An 18,173-nucleotide genomic window follows, 5' to 3' on the forward strand; every position below is an offset into this window, starting at 1 on the left:
GAAATTTAAATCACATATTTATAACCACAGATAATCTGTAGCTATAAAGACATTTCTCTGCCATCTTTACAAAGAGTTCTCCATAGTGATAACAAAATAAAAACACGGGGACATTTTGACCATAAGAATGTCACAAGAATTCATTCAAGCCAGGACTCAGTCAAAGGAACCAGGAAATCACTGGAAAGACCCACCTGAATGAAGTGATCTTTTCTGAGCTGTGAATAGACATCAGGAAGTCATTTCTACCAACATTTTGCCCTCTGGATTTATTAAATTATCCAGATGATCTAATTTTCCCTGACGCAAATCTGATAAATTAATTTATTTTTAAAAAGATTGTTGCAGTGACTGAAATTAAAAAAATAAATAAATACTTATGCCTACTTCACAGGATGTGTGTGTGTGTCTGTAAATATATAGCATTATTGTACAATTTACGACAATATCCTGATCTGTTATGAATCCTTCACAATTTGTGATGGGAGGATACTACTTAATTACATAGTTATTTTTTCCAGGGAACTAGGTAAAACAACTGAGACTGTCATAACTACATTAAAAAAAAAACATCAAATTAAGAGGTACAGTGCCTCTCAGGCAACTTGGAGAACTCTACAGAGCTGAAGGAAACATTGAACTGATTTGTGACAAAAATTCAAGATACAAACAGACCCTTGGAAGACCACACGTCAAACTGCCACAATGAGATTAAACACAAGGCTTCCAATTTGTTTGGCTTACTCTAGTTCTAATAAGAACAATGTCTGTACAAAATATAACACACATGGACTTATTTTTTAAAAATTAAGAGTTTATATACCAAACTACGGTGAACTGGGAGAAACCAGACATGAAGACAGTCACTTCTTGACATCATGAGGCACTAGTTTCAGGACCCCTGTAGATGCCCAGATCCGCAGACGTGCAAGCACTTTATATAAAATGGCTCAGCATCTGAGCATTTGTATAGAGCCCCACACAGCCTCCCGGATACTTTCAATCATCTCTAGATTATATTTAATATCTAATTTAACACAAACAGTACAGAAATGGTGTCTATGCTTTATTCTGCAGGAGACGATGACGAAAAAAAAAAAGCTCTGCTTATGTTCAAAACAGATACAATTTTCCCCCTAAACACTTCTGGTAGCTGCACTAGCAACATCTGATGATTAAGACCAGTGAGGAGTCACTCCCACGAGACACCAGGACAAACTGCAGCACAGGTCCTGTGTCTGGACCACATGCACTTTGCCCAGTTGATGGGGCTTGGTTTAAGACTAGATTCCAGCCAGGCGTGGTGGCACACGCCTTTAATCCCAGCACTCAGGGAGACAGAGGCAGGTGGATCGCTATGAGTTCAAGGCCAGCCTGGTCTACAAAGTGAGTCCAGGACAGCCAAGGCTACGTAGAGAAACCGTCTCGAAAAAACAAAAACAAATAAATAAATAAAAATAGATTCCATTGTAATACATGCTACTGTCTTCTGAATATGGAGACCAAGTACCCCCAAATAGGTTACATTTGTCTGCTATGATTTTGACACAAAATGTTAAGTAAAAAGGGCAGGACTCAGCATAGATACGTAGCTATACAAAGAGCTCTGAGGAGTCAGCGATGGTAAACATATTCAATGCATCTCATCTCATGTAGGATAACGTCAGTTATAATACGCATTTTTACTTCACTACAGATGTCATGTTTCATTATATAGAATTACATAGTCACCAAATGAATTCTTCTAAAATCAATATTTACACCGATTTTATTGCTCATCTCGCAGATCTTTCTGTTTACCCGACAGCTTTGCCTTTTAATGCCAACTCATAGTGAAATCATTTTGACAACAGTATGAACTGCTGTGACCAAGATGACAGATACGCAGGGACAGACTCTACCGGGACAGAGTGAGGGCCAAGACAGAGGTTCAGAAACAAAAGGAGGAGGGATTACATCTGAGAACTGATGATACAGTACTATTCCAATGCAACAACTATTTAACGTGAGGTTGTGACTTATTTTCCTAACACTACTTGGCATTTTCTTTTGTTTTAATCAGCACATGTGAATGCTTACTGGGTCATTATAACATCTTGTCTCTCAGACAAGTGCATTAGCTCTTCTCCTACTCTGTCCTGGCCAGTTTGTCTATGTTCAAAGTAGCTACAACACAAGGATGACAAGCACAAAATTCTGTGATTTTTTTTTTTTAATAACATGATTCGGATTGGGGATTTGTCTGTTTGGGGGAAAGAGGAAATAGGATGTAATCAGTGCAGAGAATAGGAGGACACCAGGACAGTAGCAATGAAGCTGGGCAGTTTTGTTTTGTTTTCTTTTTAAAGATTTATTTATTACATACACAGTGTTCTGCTTGTATGTACTCCGGCACACCAGAAGAGGGCACCATATCTCATTATAGATGGCTTTGAGCCACCATGTGGTTGCTGGGAATTGAACTCAGGACCTCCAGAAGAGCAGACAGTGTTCTTAACCACTGAGCCATCTCTCCAGCCCCTTGTTCTGTTTTTTCAACCTTTAATTACGGTAAGGCTCAGGGGACATTTAATAACCTGCAAGTCACAATCTGGAGAGAAAACTACAGCCCCTGGAGTAACTCAGAAGGCAGCTTTGTTATTATTCAGAAATCCCTTTATTGTACTACTGTGTCTTCTTTCAGGAACTCCTGCAGTCTGTGCAGTGTGTGTGGAAGCAGGTGAGAACCCAGAGGACATGGGAGGGTGTGCTAGCTCAGTAGTGAGGTATAGGTGGTGGATGAATATACTAATATTTTTATTAACTAAGGTTCCCGCCTAAATTTGTTCTGGCTCCTTGATGTTCTGTTCTAAACCTCAGTTTCAGCCACGCAAACACCCATACTTTCCGCCTGGGCCCATCTCTGAGGAAAGAGGCCAAGCGGAGGCTGCCGTGTGCCATTTTGTGAGGAGACAATTGGTTCATACTGCACTTTAACTATTCTCCAAAGCAAACCCTACACATGTGAAAACCTTGTGTCCCCTGTCTGCCACTTCCACATAAGCCTTACATTTGCTCTCTAAATTCTTACTTCATGTTCAAAGTTAATACCGTTATCAGCAAGGCATACCCCCCAAAACAAAAATAACAACAAACAAACAAAGCATACCTCCAAAAACTGCACACAGAAAATCACTTTTCACTATTATCAGAAAATTACCACAAAATAAAGTGTCCAAAAATCGCTCATAAAAGTAAACTGAATGAGCTGCAAATCATAAAGCCTTTCAAAAAATACTGAACAAAAGATAATTAAAGCCTAGGTTTCCGAAACAGGACCCAGGCCATTTGAAAGGCTATACAAAAACACATGACTTAGACAGCAATGTTCCAGGTGTTTATAAAAAGGCTCCACTCCACAGTAAGTGAAACATGCCCCGCCCACTTCACTCACAAGGTTCCAAGTTAGGAAAGGGCCGCTTGGACCTAAAGCCCAGTGCTTGGGGACTTACGTAAAGCGGTACTTCACTGCAGCTCAACTCCATGGCTCCAGCATCTGTAACGGAGACAAGACGATCATTAGGGTGAGAAGCCTGTCACCAGCCCTCAGCACCCTCTGTGGCCCACACATCAAGGAGGAAGGAGTGCAATCGTTAAGAACGCTAGAGAGATACAAAAGGAGTGAAGGAGGATGAGGGTGTGGACCAGTGGCAGAGTGCTTGCCTCACGTGCACCAAGGCTGAGTCCACTCCAACACCCCCTTCAAAAGGAATACAGAGGGCCGGGCGTGATGGCGCACGCCTTTAATCCCAGCGCTTGGGAGGCAGAGACAGGCGTATCGCTGTGAGTTCGAGGCCAGCCTGGTCTACATAGTGAGTCCAGGACAGTCAAGGCTACACAGAGAGACCTTGTCTCAAAAAAAAAAAAAAAAAAAAGGAATACAGAAACCAGGCACCGCCTTACGTAAAATCATTCTCCCCAAGAAAATGGGATGCCAGCCCCTCAAAAACTTAAGCACGTGATTCAGTAATTTGATCTCTACATATATACCCAGAAGAACTGAAAATGGACTCAGGATGGACGTAGCAGCCCTACACATAGCAGCCAACGTGGGGGAGCAGCCCTAGCACCCAGTGGCCGTGGAACACTGTGACAACCAAAAGGCGGCAGACGCGTGCAACGGCATGCTCAGTGATGACGCTCTTCCACGTATGACAGCGCGAAAGACTTTGTGCTAAGAAGCCAATCAAGGAAAGAAAAACTCATCCCACTTGCACGAGGTAGCTAAATAGTTAAATTCATAGAGACAGAAGCAAGAGTTAAGTGCAGCCGGATCACATACTCAAAATGGTCCAAATGACAGACCTCATAAGTATTTTACCACAACAAAAGGGCACAGTAAGTTACATACAGCATGTGCCTGAGGCAAAATAAAAGGAACTTGAAAGAAATGTTCAAATTATGCATGTGTGATGGCATACATTTGATATATATATACATGCATACATATATACATATGTGTGTGTGTGTGTGTGTGTGTGTATATACACACACACACACACACACACACACACTCACCTCTGTTCTTTCAAATTAGTCCCCATACATAAGAAAATCCCAACCCTTCGGACACTCCACTGACTGACACAGAATTAGCAGCAGTTCTAAAAGCCACAGAGGGGCAACATGTATCAGGAAAGCTTGGGTGTGACTCACCACTCTCTCACAGGCTCCTACAAGGTCATAATCTACTTTGCCCAGATAACACAGAGGGTATAAGACACTGAGGCCAGAGGTCCCAGCCACATGGTCTCAGTGGACACACAGCCCACCAGCAAGCTAACCGGCTTCTCTGCCAGTTGCACAACCCTCCATCTGCCTGTGCACATCTCTTTCCAAATAGAGCCCGGGGAGGTGGGGGGGGGGGCGTCTACAAACAGACGTATGGACAAATGAGATGTGGCACGGACATACAATGGAATGCCATTCCACCTGAGAGAGGAAGGAACACATGCCTCGGCCAGGATGGATCTCGGCGCTACGTCCTCAGTGAAACGAGCCAGCCAGCCAGAGCAATGCCCTGTGGTTCCAGTAATATGGGAGAGCGAGAGTCAAAGGTGGTTTCCGAGATCAGAGAGGGGAGGCTGTTTTGTTTAATGGATTTTAATAGATGCCAGGTTTGAGGTTTCGCACAATGAACACTGGATAGTGGTACCGAAGAATAATAAAGCTCTTAACACTCCCAAGCTGCACACGTGTACACACACACACACACACACACACACACACACACACACACACACACACACACACGAGTACATTTTACTTTTGACACACGGCCATAATCGAGAGTAAAAACAGTCTCAAAATAGCACCTAGAAGCTGGCTTTCTGGTTAAAAAAAAATCAAAGGCCCATCACTATTCATTGACCATCCGCTGTGGCTCATGGTGCCGCCAAAGGGGAGGGAAAGTGGCCCAGCCCCCCGCCGGGGGTTCGGCTGAACATAGACAGCTAAAAGTTGCATAAAGTACAGAATGGGTCACGTGGAACTTCTGGATGGGACAGCAAGGAACCTCATCACCGCCTTCCGCCACCCCGAAACAGCTCCCCACTGCCAAAGTTAGGTTCTCTTCACCTGGCTCTGGGCTTTGGGCTTCTGCCTCAACGTACAACTCTGGGGGCACGACAGGGGGTGGGGGGCTCTAGGAAGGCGGGCTCTTGGTGACATCTGAATGGTGACATTTAGTGTACCAACCCCCAGAGGATACGCTTGGCAAGGAAGACGATGAAAAGTTCTAGATTAAGTGTTCCAATCCTTCAGACACAGTCTAGCACAGGAGCCTCTCAGGTCACAAGTCACGTGAGTCATACGGAAGGACAACCCTTGTGGTGGAGGGCAAGCCAAGGACCTGACATCCGGGTGCTTCTTGATCCTTGTTCTTGACACAGCACGAGCTGTGCAAGCTCCCAGGAAGCCACCGGATGCGCTCCTGGATGACAATCCAGATCCAACAAGACTAATTTCCCAGGCTAGACCAGTGCCTTCCGGAGTCTGGGAAAGAGACACCCCGAGGGCTATAAGAGAACAGTCCCATTGTGGGTTCCTGTCCTTCTGTTTGTCACTGTCACTTCCTATTGAAAAATGAAAATAATGAAACAATGTAAAACTCAAGAGCCCAGACAAATGGAGAAACTCCAACTTCCAAACCATCTTGTTTTCTTTCTTTCTTTCTTTCTTTCTTTCTTTTTTTCTTTTCTTTCTTTCTGTTTTCTTGCATCAGGGTTTCTCTGTGCAGCCCTGCCTGCCTCTGCCTCCCAAGTGCTGGGATTAAAGGCACACACCACCACCACCTGCCTGAACTCCAAACTATGAGGAATTCAACTTTGAACGCTGACATCATGAGCACCAGCATTGACCCTGACCCGCATCCTGTCTGCTGTGCAGCAGGACAACAGGAGCCCCTCACACTCACACCGTAAGCCATCCCATACTGAAGGCGAAGGGAAAACTAGATTCCTACCTAACATTAAAACAACAACAACAACAACAAAACAGTATTGTAGCAATGTGATGATTTTTTTTTAACATTTATTTATTATGTATACAGTCTGCATGTACCCCTGCAGGCCAGAAGAGGGCACCAGATCACATTATAGATGGTTGTGAGCCACCATGCAGTTGCTGGGAATTGAACTCAGAACCCCTGGAACAACAGTCAGTGCTCTTAACCACCGAGCCATCTCTCCAGCCCTGATGTGATGATTTCAATTGCAGGAATAAACAATAAAGAAAAAAACTAAAACATGTATCTTCATGAGTAAAACTGTTTCAGACTCACATATCAATTAAATGAAATGGGCAAAGGTTTTCCCACACAGGTGTTTCCCCTTACACAAAGAACTAAAGGCAGCTAAGGAATGCCGTGGCTCGGAGAAATAGTCTCCCCCTGACAGGAGGACAATAACCAGTTCTGTAATTTCAAATATTCAGGCATGAAAGCATTCACACAGGTTGTATATACACAAGCCAGGAGTGGCAGCACATTCATTTGATGCCGGCACTCCATAAGGCACAGACAGGAGGATTTCTGTCAGCTCCAGAATGGCCTGCTCTACACAGTGAGTTCTAGGACAACCAGGGCTACATAGGGGGACCCTTTATGAAAAATCAAACAAACCAACCAGCAGTATACAGACTGAGCAGGTTGCATTTATGTACTTAGAAACATATATGTATATAAAAATACATATGTAACAAAATTTAATACTTAACAGGAAAAAAAAGGCCACAAATTTGAGAGCAAGGAGGAAGAAGGAAAGGAGGAAATGATGTAATCATAATGTAATCTCAATGAGTAAAGAAAATATTTTTAAATGGGTATTTTTAATAACAGCTTATATGTTCTAGATTTTTTTAAAACAGGGATCAAACACAACACTTTGGGCATTCTAGGCAAGCTATATTCTACGTCCTTGATTTTTTTTTTTTTCCTTTGAGACAGAGTCTTAGATATAAGCTCAGGCTGGCCTTGAACTCAGCCTCATAAGTCTCTTGATTAGAAGCACACATCACAGCCTCTGGCTGGATTTTGTCTGTTAATAAAATATACCAAAAAATGAAGTGTCCAAGGGGGTGGGGAGAGATGAGAGTAGGTACGGTTATGGTTAAAATACATTGTATACACATACGAAATGTTCAAAGAATACTGGCAGGGGAGCGGGGAAGGGGTCCACAACCATATGGCCAGCAGAGTGTCGATCCTCAAAAGATAAGAAGGAAGTCCTGTTCAACGTGACTCAGTAGCTGGTGTTGGTTCAAACTTCGAACGTCTGAATAATTTATTTTAGGCATATCTAAGCACAGCATAATTTAGTGAAAAAAACTTCCAAGGAAAAACCAATCCAATCCATATAAAAAAAAAAAACCAGCCTGAGACATGACTACATGGAAACTCTTTGCAAAGCACAGGTGACATCTTCCATAAAGAAGTGTTAGATAAATGGACTAAGAAAAGCAACATATGAAAAGGTTCTTGCGGGCAGAAGGTCACCGGCCTATTAGCCACCTCTGTTCCCAACCTTCTGGGTGTAAAACTGGTTGTGCACCCCTCCCTTTGAAGAGACAAGTTTGTGTGTTTAACATTCCTGGCTTCCCCAGTGCTTACCCATGAGCAAAAGGACCTCTGTGGCTTTCATAGAATACGTTAGTATACATATATGAAATATATATGAAAATAAACATAGAAGATATAGTCTGAATGCAAATGACTTCCTTTGCAAGTAAATAAACAAGGCAGTGGCTCTAACAAAGGTGTTTGTTTGTTTTGCTTCTGGGGATGTAGGAACACAAGCACATGTGTGTGTGGGTGTGCAGGGGCCAGAGGGGGGCCTTCCGGTACCCTCCTCTACCACCCTCAACCTTATTCCTTTAAGACAGAGACCAAACCGGAAGCTTGCCTATATAACCCTATTGTGAAGTCATGGGTCTTGGAAGAGAACCTACAGCTGCCATTTACTAAACCACTATAATTCCGAACTACATGCTACGTATGTTTCCTAACACACAAAGACAGCTGTAGCCCTCGCCCCTCACCAAGGAAACCCCTCTCTGTAACAGACAGAGACTATTACAGAAAGCCACAACCAATCAAAATGCAGAGTTGTGGATCTTGGTCCCAACCAATACATCTGCAGAGCAACCCTGCACCCAAGGCTCACACACACACACACACACACACACACACACACACACACACACACACACACACACACACACACACGACACACACGACACACATAGGGAGGTCAGAGAACAACTTGGATGCTGGCCCCCACCTTCCACCTCGTTTAAGACAAGATCTCCTGGTATTTGTTTTCATTGCATACACTGGACCAGCTGACAGGAAGGCTTCTGGAGCTTCCTCTCCTCTTCCTCAAGGAGCTCTAGGCTTACGTGCGTTCTGGGGATTCGAACTCACGGTCCTCTTGCTTGAGCAGCTAGTGCTTGACCCACGAAATCGTCTCTCTAGGCCTGAAACTGGCTTTAAAGTGTTTCATAGCTGAAGACACCACATAAGATCTGGTAGAAATAATAAAGTCCCCAACCTCACTCTAAATTCTTCTAAAACTCCTGTTGGAATGTATTAAATTAGTTGTAATGAAAGCAATTTGAAGACAAAAAACTTACGATCCACCTAATACAACTGTCAACCTTCAAGCTGGATGATATATGTAAATTTTTGTTCCCTTTTGGGTTTTCCCCTGAGGAACTCCTCTTTCATGGGAAGGAGCTCTGAGTCCTCCCTCCTCTTCCTGGCTAAACTACGCTGGGTCTCCTTCTACACCAAGATCAGTAATCAAGCGAGTTTGTATTTGCCAGGCCGGTTGTAGCTGTCTTGTCCCTTAGCACCTCCCTGTATAAATGTCACAATCAGACTTCTGCTGTGTTCCCAAAGCCTGACTCCCTCCTGTAACTTCTACATGGTTCAAATGCTTCAAAAAAAAAAAAAAAAATCAGACCGCATTTTCTAAAAACAGTTTTTGGGAAAGTAAATGCCAAAATATTTCCACAAATCTCACAGATACCAAAGGCTGTTTGGACTGTAGTCCATAGCATTTTTCTTAAGGTTGTCTCCAAAAAGGGAAACAAATCTTACAAATGAGACACCGAAATAGGCTAGCATTACACCAAATATCTAATATCAAAATTTTTTTCGATGGCCAGTTAACCCTAAAGAAAAATATTAAAGCAATTTTAAATAAGCTAAATTTATAAAGTTGGGAAGTAAAATAAATATAACATTCAACTTGTAAGGAAAAAAATCCACTCCTCACTTTATGAAATTTGAGGCTTCTAACTCTTGTACCTCCGAATGAGATAGTCATGGGTGTAGAACCGTGACTTATTGTCTGGGTGTGAGGATTTCTTGGGATGGGAGTGTTGCCTGTTTCTTTGTTTGTGACAGAGTTTCACCATTTAGCCCTGCTATATAGGGAGCTAGCGATATAGACCAGACTGGCCTCAAACGCACGAAGATCCACCCATCTCTGCCTCCCAGCTCCTGGGATTGCAGGCCTGGAACATCCTGCCCCACAGAGCCGGATCTTTAATTTCATGTTTGAAGGCGCTAAGAATCAATGTCTACATGCCTCTTATAAAGCCCATAGCAACTTACCGCTGTAAGTATTAGTGCCTACACTAAGAAAGCAAATGGCATAGCACACGCTCTGCTAAATATTCCATAACCCTGGCAGCCTGAAAAAGAGTGTGTGGGAAACAAAAGCTTAAACATAAAATTATTCTACACTAAACTTACAAAATTAAGTGCCGGGCGAGGGGCGGCCTCCTTGCTCCACCCGTGCCCCTCCCTTCCAGTCAAGCTCTTACATCTCTGCAGAGCAACAGGCTTTCCGTACTTTATGTGTTTTCATCTCACTGTGATTTCCAAGTGGTGTAAATAAAACATAAATCAGTTAAGCCAGGCATGGTGGCACACGCCTATAATCCCAGCACTCGGGAGGCAGAGGCAGGCGGATCGCTGTGAGTTCAAGGCCAGCCTGGTCTACAAAGCGGGTCCAGGACAGCCAAGGCTACACAGAGAAACCCTGTCTCGAAAAACCAATAAATAAATAAATAAATCAGTTAAAACCCAAAAGGCTTTTAAGGCATAAAATTTTTATAAAGTTGCGAAAAGGATCTTTGGGGAACTGTTTCAGTTTTATATAGGAAGCAATTTATCAATGAGAATGTAGCACAGACCCACTGACAAGTGGCACGGAAAAGTCGTAAGACAGCAGCTTCAAACATCATAATTTTAGTGCAAAAAGAATGAAAGTTATTGTATCTAACCAAATGACAGATATATGCTTTGAATATTAAATATGGAAACGCAGATTTTTGTATGTGAAATGAATCACTTTTGGTAGAAATATACATGAACCATCCTTGATCCCACACAGACACATAGGCCCACACATACACATACACATGCGTGTATGTGCAGAGAGAGAGAGAGAGAGAGAGAGAGAGAGAGAGAGAGAGAGAGAGAGAGAGAGAGAGAATTCACTCTCTGATCACTCTCTGGGTTAGCACAAAGTTAAGCATTAAAAATGGCAGCTTGCGCAAGATCCCACAGCAACCAGCAGAGCTGGTGGTACCCAACTCAACTGTGACGCTAATAGAGAAGGGAAGTGCAGAACACTCCGGGCTGTGAGGTCAAGTCTCAGAGACAGCCTTTGATGCAAGCACAATGGAAATGCGTAAGGAGGGAACCTTTAGGCACAAAGCTACTACTGAACAGACAATGATGACTGTATAAACCTGTCTGTCACTAGAATGATCTTTTTTGAGTCATGCATGTCTCACAGATGTAAGAGGAAAGCCAGATTACTTCATAAACACACTGGGGTCGTGCCTGAAGACTAAGAAAGGAAACAGTACAGTAACTCTTCAATAGGGTCTCATCAATGCAAACTAATGGGGGTGGTTGGAGGTGGGGAGGAAGAAGAGAGCCAGTTGGTCTGAAATAGTGCAGCCCAAATTAGAGGGTGTTTATAAAGTACAAAGAGGAGCTTGAGCTGGCTGGCTGCTAACAGAATGTTCCGCCAAGCCTGTCACACTCATTTGTATTTCTCAGGATATATTTGCACATAGACAAAGTGATTAAGGCCATAAAAAGCTTTTTTTTTTCCTCCCCAAATCTACTGAACTTTTACTGAGTCTGTGAGTCTTTTTCGGTGTACTGTTTACAGTACTGCTCAACTGTCATCCGGGCATCCTGAGCAACCTTTCAACACTTCCATTCTCTCCTTAGCAAGAACTTCTCCAAAGTTCCTCTAAAGTGTTCAGAGTCAGCTCATTGCTGTGGACTCCGCATAATGCACTCTGTAGGCTGTCTTGGGAGGGACACACAAATACAGGATACTACGCCTGTCAAGGTGCTCACAGCCTGGTCCAAATGACAGGATGAAACAGGAAGGTATCGGAAATGTGTAGGCTCAGTTTTCTTTACCGATATATTTTATTACAACTTATTAACTGAGCATATGTCACTTACAACTCGACTAACCAAAACAATAGGAAATGAGGATTAAGGAACACAGTAACAAAACCGTAAGGATATCAGTTCCAAGGAGCAATTCTCCTGGCATAAACAGCAGAACCCAGAACCTCAGCAGGCGCCGGAGCCCCCAAGCCTTCCCTCGAATGATTCTCTCTAGGAGCATCTTGAAGTGGTGCATTAAACAGCCAAAACTATCCGAAGTCTCCAAAGGCCCCGCCTCCAGTTTTGGGCTCATTTCTATATCTATGCCCAGAGTCTGTTCATGGGATCTTTTCAGCTGGCAACAGTCAAGCTCCCGCACAAGATGGTTGGTCTTCTAATGAATGGATTAACCTCACCTATTCTCTTACAAGATTGTTCCGATCCCACACTTGGGATTCTAAAAAACAGATTTATCTCTTCTTCAGAAATGCGACTGGTGACTGGCAGAAGATGAGGGTGTGAAGCCAGCATGAAGAGATAAGGGAGTCCTCTGAGAGAAAGAGGTCTGCATGACGGCCGGCTTGAGGCAGATACAGAGTTTGGGAGGCTGAAGACAGAGGGAACAGCATATATCTATACAGAATCCATCCCTAAGTCACCCACCATGCCTGTGGCAGACACAGTGGAGCTATGAGGGGGCTGAGTAGATGGCTTATTGGGTAAGGTGCCTGACCCACAAGCAAGGGGACCTGAGTATGAATCTCCAGCAATAAAGCCAGGAGCAGCAGTGTGTGCCTGGAGCTCCTATGGGGTCAGGTACAGGCAGGAGGATCCCTAGGGCTTTCTGACCAGATTATCTAACAGAATAAATGAAAGACTCTATCTCAAAAATATAAGCAGAATAATAGAAAAAGATCCCCACGTCATCAACCACTGGCCTCCCCTACTCTCATGTATAAGCGTGCATGCACAGAGAATACATACATACATACATACGTACGTACCTTTGTACGTACGTACATACGTACATACATATGTACATACATACATACATACGAGGAGGATGTAAGGGGGAAGGGTTCTTGGATAGGGACCTATGATACCTATTACATTTTATTTTTTGCCCAACAAGCGTATATCCCAGTTTTCCTCTGCTTTCCCCTCATGGGAGATACAATGCCTCATTAAGTTCAGTGAAGGCCCTGATTCTGACAGCTCCCTGTCTGGGCATAGCTAATGATTCTATCAAACTGGACAGGGGACTCATCTCCAATATCTCATTTCCGTTTTAGAAAGTGAGAGCCAGAACACAAACAAATTGCACAAGGCCCTGCCGCTGAAACTGAACTGGCAGGCAGGGACGCTCAACGCCCATTTATTCGCTGGTTTCTGGAAGTCTGGATTTGGTGGGTTTTATTTATTGTAACTGTTCTGTCTACAAAAAACATAAAGCAGCAGCCTAGACAACAAGAAGACAAACGGCACGTTCCTGAGGAAGGGCACGTGAGGTAAGTCAGATACGAAGCCTTCCTCCGATGCTTGCCTGGCTCCCTCATTTTACAAGCTACATAGAGGGCCTCCCCCTTTTTGTTACTTCACTGAAAAGGAAGAATATTTTTTCTGGGGCCAAATGTGGAATTTCTAGACATTCATATGTTAACTAAGCCATAAGTTTAAAATAATGTGGTCTATGAATGAAATTTATAGAGCCAGGAAAGTACATGAAAATAAATGTAAAATGTTGTTTCTATGTACTTTACTGGCCAGAGTCTAAAACTTACATTGGGTTCTCAGTGGACCATTAGAACCAGAAAAAAAAAGATAAGAATATATTCTACCAAGATTATTTTTTTGCTTTGTGAAAGCTCATGTTAGGAGACTGAAAGGGCATAGCATACGCTAGGGGAAAATATTTGCCAAATACATACCTGACAAGGAACTTTCAGTCTCACTGGCAAATACCCAGAGGACAGGAATTAGCATTTCAATGCAGAGAGTACACAGATGGCAATAAACACACTAGCAAGATGTTCAACATCATTAGCCATTAGGGATGTGCAAATTTAAACCACGGTAAGGCCAGCACCTGCCATTCAGCAAGGACTAAAACAAAAAAGAGCGCATGCTCTGGAGAGGATGGAGAAACCCGATGAAATGACCCAGGCACTATGGAAAGTGGTGAGAGGATGGCTAAAAGAGACAAGCACAGAGCGCCACCAGGAACTGCACCAATGGCTTCCCCACACAGCCTCGAACTAGATGGTCCCAGAAGCCCTTCAACAGCTCCAGAAGAGATGCCTATGCCACAGAAGCGCGCAGTGGGCCACCTCAGTCTTGGCTTCTGTATTCACGCACCCTATTGAGCATAGACAGGCTACGCAGTTGGTTGTATCTAAACAAAATCTGTTTCGGTGTTTTGTGTTTTGTTTTGTTTTTCGAGGCAGGGTTTCCTCTATGTTATCTTGGCCATCCTGGACTCGCTTTGTAGACCAGGCTGGCCTCGAACTCAGCAATCTGAGTGCCTCTGCCTCCCGAGTGCCGGGATTAAAGGCCACCATGCCCACCTCTAAACTAAATCTGTACAAGTTCCCCCCCCCCCCATCATTATTCCCTCAAACAGTACAGTATTTACTTGTCTAATGCTGATAGGCTATTAGAAGTTATAAATAATCTAGAGATGAGCTCAAATATATGGGAGGAGTCCACAGGTTATATGCTAATACAACGCCATCTCTATAACACGTGGACATCCTCCAATTTAGGTATGCACGGGAGGTCCTGGCCAATATCTACCCACAGATGCAAAGAACAACCACACACTATTTACCACTACAAAGGAGAAAAACAGTGACACACACAATGGCGCGGATAAGACTTCAAGAAGCGAGATGACTTAGCAAGGGGAAGCATTTGCTCTCCCAGGGAACCTGGACTCAGTTTCCAGAACTCACGTCAGGCGGCTCCAGGAGGATGAGGTACCTCCTGCCTCCACAAACGCCTGCACTTATGTGCGAATACCTACACACAGGCACGCACTCAGTAGTAAATAACAGAAACGAGTCTTTAAAAATTTCAGGAAGGCACACTGAGCAATAAAAGCCAACCCTAAAAGGTGGCCAGACAATACGATTCCATATACAACATTTTGTAAAAAGAAAAATGCCATTCAAATGGAGACATACGGGGAGTTAAAGACAGAGGTTGAGATGCAGATATAGGCAGATAAAACACAGCTGAGGTTTTATTACCATTTGATGTCTTACATGGTAATGGGCATAGAAACTTACACAGGTGATGAATTGGCACAGCATAGACATGAAAAAGCACATGCTGATTCGCGGAAGTTAAGATGGGAAAGCCCGGATAAGGGTGATAACATGTGTCAACGCCTACTGTGTTTGGGTGCTTTCTTAGCTTTATTACTTAATATGTACTTAGTTTACTTCATATGCCTGAGTGTTTTCATGCATGCATGTGGTGCACCATATGTGTACCTAGTGTGCGAAGAGGCCAGAAGAGGGGGTAAAAATCCCCCTGGGTCCAGAGTTATAGAGGTTGTGGGGTGCTGGGAAGCAAACCTGGGTCCTCTGGAAGAGAAAACAGTGCTCTTAAATGCTGAGCCATCTCTTGAGCCCCTGGAGACTTTATAAAGGAGAGGGGGGGGAGGGAGAGAGGGAGGGAGGGAGAGAGAGACAGAAAGAGAGAGACAGAGAAGGAGAGGGAGGGAGGAAGAAAGAGAGGGAGGGGGAGAAGGAGGGGGAGAGAGAGGGAGGGAAACAGAGAGAGAGAGAGGGAGGGAGGGAGAAAGGGAGGGAGGGAGGAAAACAGGGAAAGGGAGAGAGGGAGAGGAAGGGAGAGAGAGAGAGAGAGAGAGAGAGAGAGAGAGAGGAGAGAGAGAGGAGAGAGAGAGAGAGAGAGAGAGAGAGAGAGAGAGAGACTGGGTGCAGTGCCTGTGGGGGCCAGCAAGCGGCATCAGATCCCCGATCCCCTGAAGCTGGAGCTGCCCGTACTTGAGAGCCGTCTGACACGGGCGCTGGGAACTGAACTCAGACATCTGAGCCATCACTCCAGCCACTGGCTAAGATATTAATAGTATAGTTTTGTAAGCTTCCAGCCTGGGGAGAAGCTGAACAGCACACATAAGGGACCTCCTATTGTCTCTGAGAACTGAATGGAAATGTGATATTGTCCCAATAAAAATTACAAGTAAAACAATCCCACCAGAACCCATGCATCCAAATCAGTTTATACACACACACACACACACACACACACACACACACATACACACACCACACTTTCTTGGATTTCCCTGTGCTGTTTCTTGTCATTACTTAAAACATTAGTAGGCTCTCTTCACCGCTTACTACATTGTGTCTAACCATTTTGGGTGGCACCAAAGCTTCATGCATTGAGAAGGAGGTTGAGGGCTGGCCAGAGGGCTCAGCATTTCTTGCTCTTCCAGGAGACCCAGGGTTAGTTCCCTGAACCCACAATGGCAGCTCGCAACCAGGAGATCTGATATCCTCTTCTGACCTCAGTGGGCAAAAAGCACACGTGTGGTAAACAGACATATATGCAGGCAAAAAACAAACAAACAAAAACACCATGCACATAAAATAAACTGATTTTTTTTTTAAAGACTGAACTTAATAAAAATTTTTTTGAAATAGCAAAAGATGCTCAAATCCACTGAGGCAATACTATATGTGAACCAAATAAGGAGCATTATTTATGAGCAAAACCAAAGTAACAGCTGAAGCATGAAACTGGTTTCTCCTGTGGAATTCCTTAAATTAAGATGTTGAGGTCCAAGAGAACACTTACATTCTTTTGGTTGAAAATCCCCTTGAGAGGCAGCAGGAAACCACAGAAGGGCTTCTAGTGGCGTAAGACCTTAGCTCACGTTGTATTTCTACGACACTGACGCAAACAGTGCTGAAGACCTTGGAGAGACAGCATAGTGGAGCACCGAGACGAGTTGGGGGACAGACTCGTGGGCTATCCCCTGCTACTTACATGAGCATTTAGTCAGGTGTGAGGTCCCAGAAATAAACAGTGCTGAGCACTCTGGGGAGACAGCCACACCTCCCCCAAGGCTCTTCTCTGTTTTTCTGACTTCTTATCCCCACCCAGACTCTGTATCATCATTATAGGGATTTCCCCCCCCCCCAAAAAATGATAAATCCTTTAAATGGAACTGCTAATGACAATATCCATTTCTTAGACCCTAAAACACACAATATATGAACACTGGGGATATTCTAGAGCAGTGTTTTCACGTTTAGGACTGACCTCCCAGCAAGGATTCAAAGCATTGAGATTTAGCCTTGACATATGACTCTTTCTAGTTGAGCAGTTATTTGTTATGGCTGTGAATTATACTGCATAATAAAATAATAAAATAAGCTGTTCCTCCCTTTCAATACCTTTCAATGTATTTGAAAGGAAGGGTTATGCACATGTGAAAAAGGTCAATAATGACCTAAAGGAATAGACAAGCACTGAGGATACTATGGCTACTCACGTGCTCAACAAATGTCTCCTGAGTGCCCATTGTGTAGTGATGACTCCTGTCCTATAGGCAATGCTGGCCATTTGAGAGAGGGGAAAGAGGACACCCAGGTGCGGTGGATGCAGTAACAATATAAAGGCAGACACACATCAGTCTATCAGTGTGGAAATATCAAGCGTGCTCTCCTAGAACGTGAAGCCTGAGTTGGGTTTTAAAGGATGCAGTGGCTTTTAGGTAGGGCCATGCCTACCCAGGAAGGCTTGAGAGATGAGGGTGGCAACTTTAGTGAGTCACAGAGGGATTGATGTGATGGTGTGATGAAGTGAGAATGAGAAGGAGGACAGGGGATGCTACTGGTCTTAACACCCTGGTACCAGGATGTTAAGTGTCCTATAATGCTAGATGGCCACAAAACCAGCAGTTGGCCCACCCCAAGCGCTGACCCTCAAGCCTATGGGGAACTGCTTAGACAGAAGGTGGAATTGGCAAGAAGACCACAAAAGAGAGCTACTGCAGGCATAAGAAATGGACATCACCTCTCAGAAGCATAAAGGAAGACCCATTCGCTGAGCTACAAAGACCTCTGAAACCCACAAGTGTGTGTATTAGACAAATACAAGAAAGGCTTTGCCCAAACTCCAAGGTAATGTCACATAAGAAGCATGCATATCAAGCTGGTGGGGAGGGGGTTAT

General features: G+C 43.9%; 1 protein-coding gene across 1 annotated transcript in view; it reads right to left on the reverse strand.

Annotated features, from left to right (window-relative positions):
• LOC127212233 (rho guanine nucleotide exchange factor 28-like) overlaps positions 1-3,571 on the reverse strand; it is a 102,671-nt gene extending 99,100 nt beyond the window's left edge. The window contains exon 1 of the mRNA XM_051172277.1: positions 3,492-3,571. Within this exon, the coding sequence (XP_051028234.1) occupies positions 3,492-3,524 (33 nt within the window). The 5' untranslated portion in view covers positions 3,525-3,571. The remainder of the gene's footprint in view (positions 1-3,491) is intronic.
• Positions 3,572-18,173: the final 14,602 nt, after the last annotated feature.

The sequence above is a fragment of the Acomys russatus genome, chromosome 30 (assembly GCF_903995435.1).
Source record: "Acomys russatus chromosome 30, mAcoRus1.1, whole genome shotgun sequence".
Taxonomy (NCBI): domain Eukaryota; kingdom Metazoa; phylum Chordata; class Mammalia; order Rodentia; family Muridae; genus Acomys; species Acomys russatus.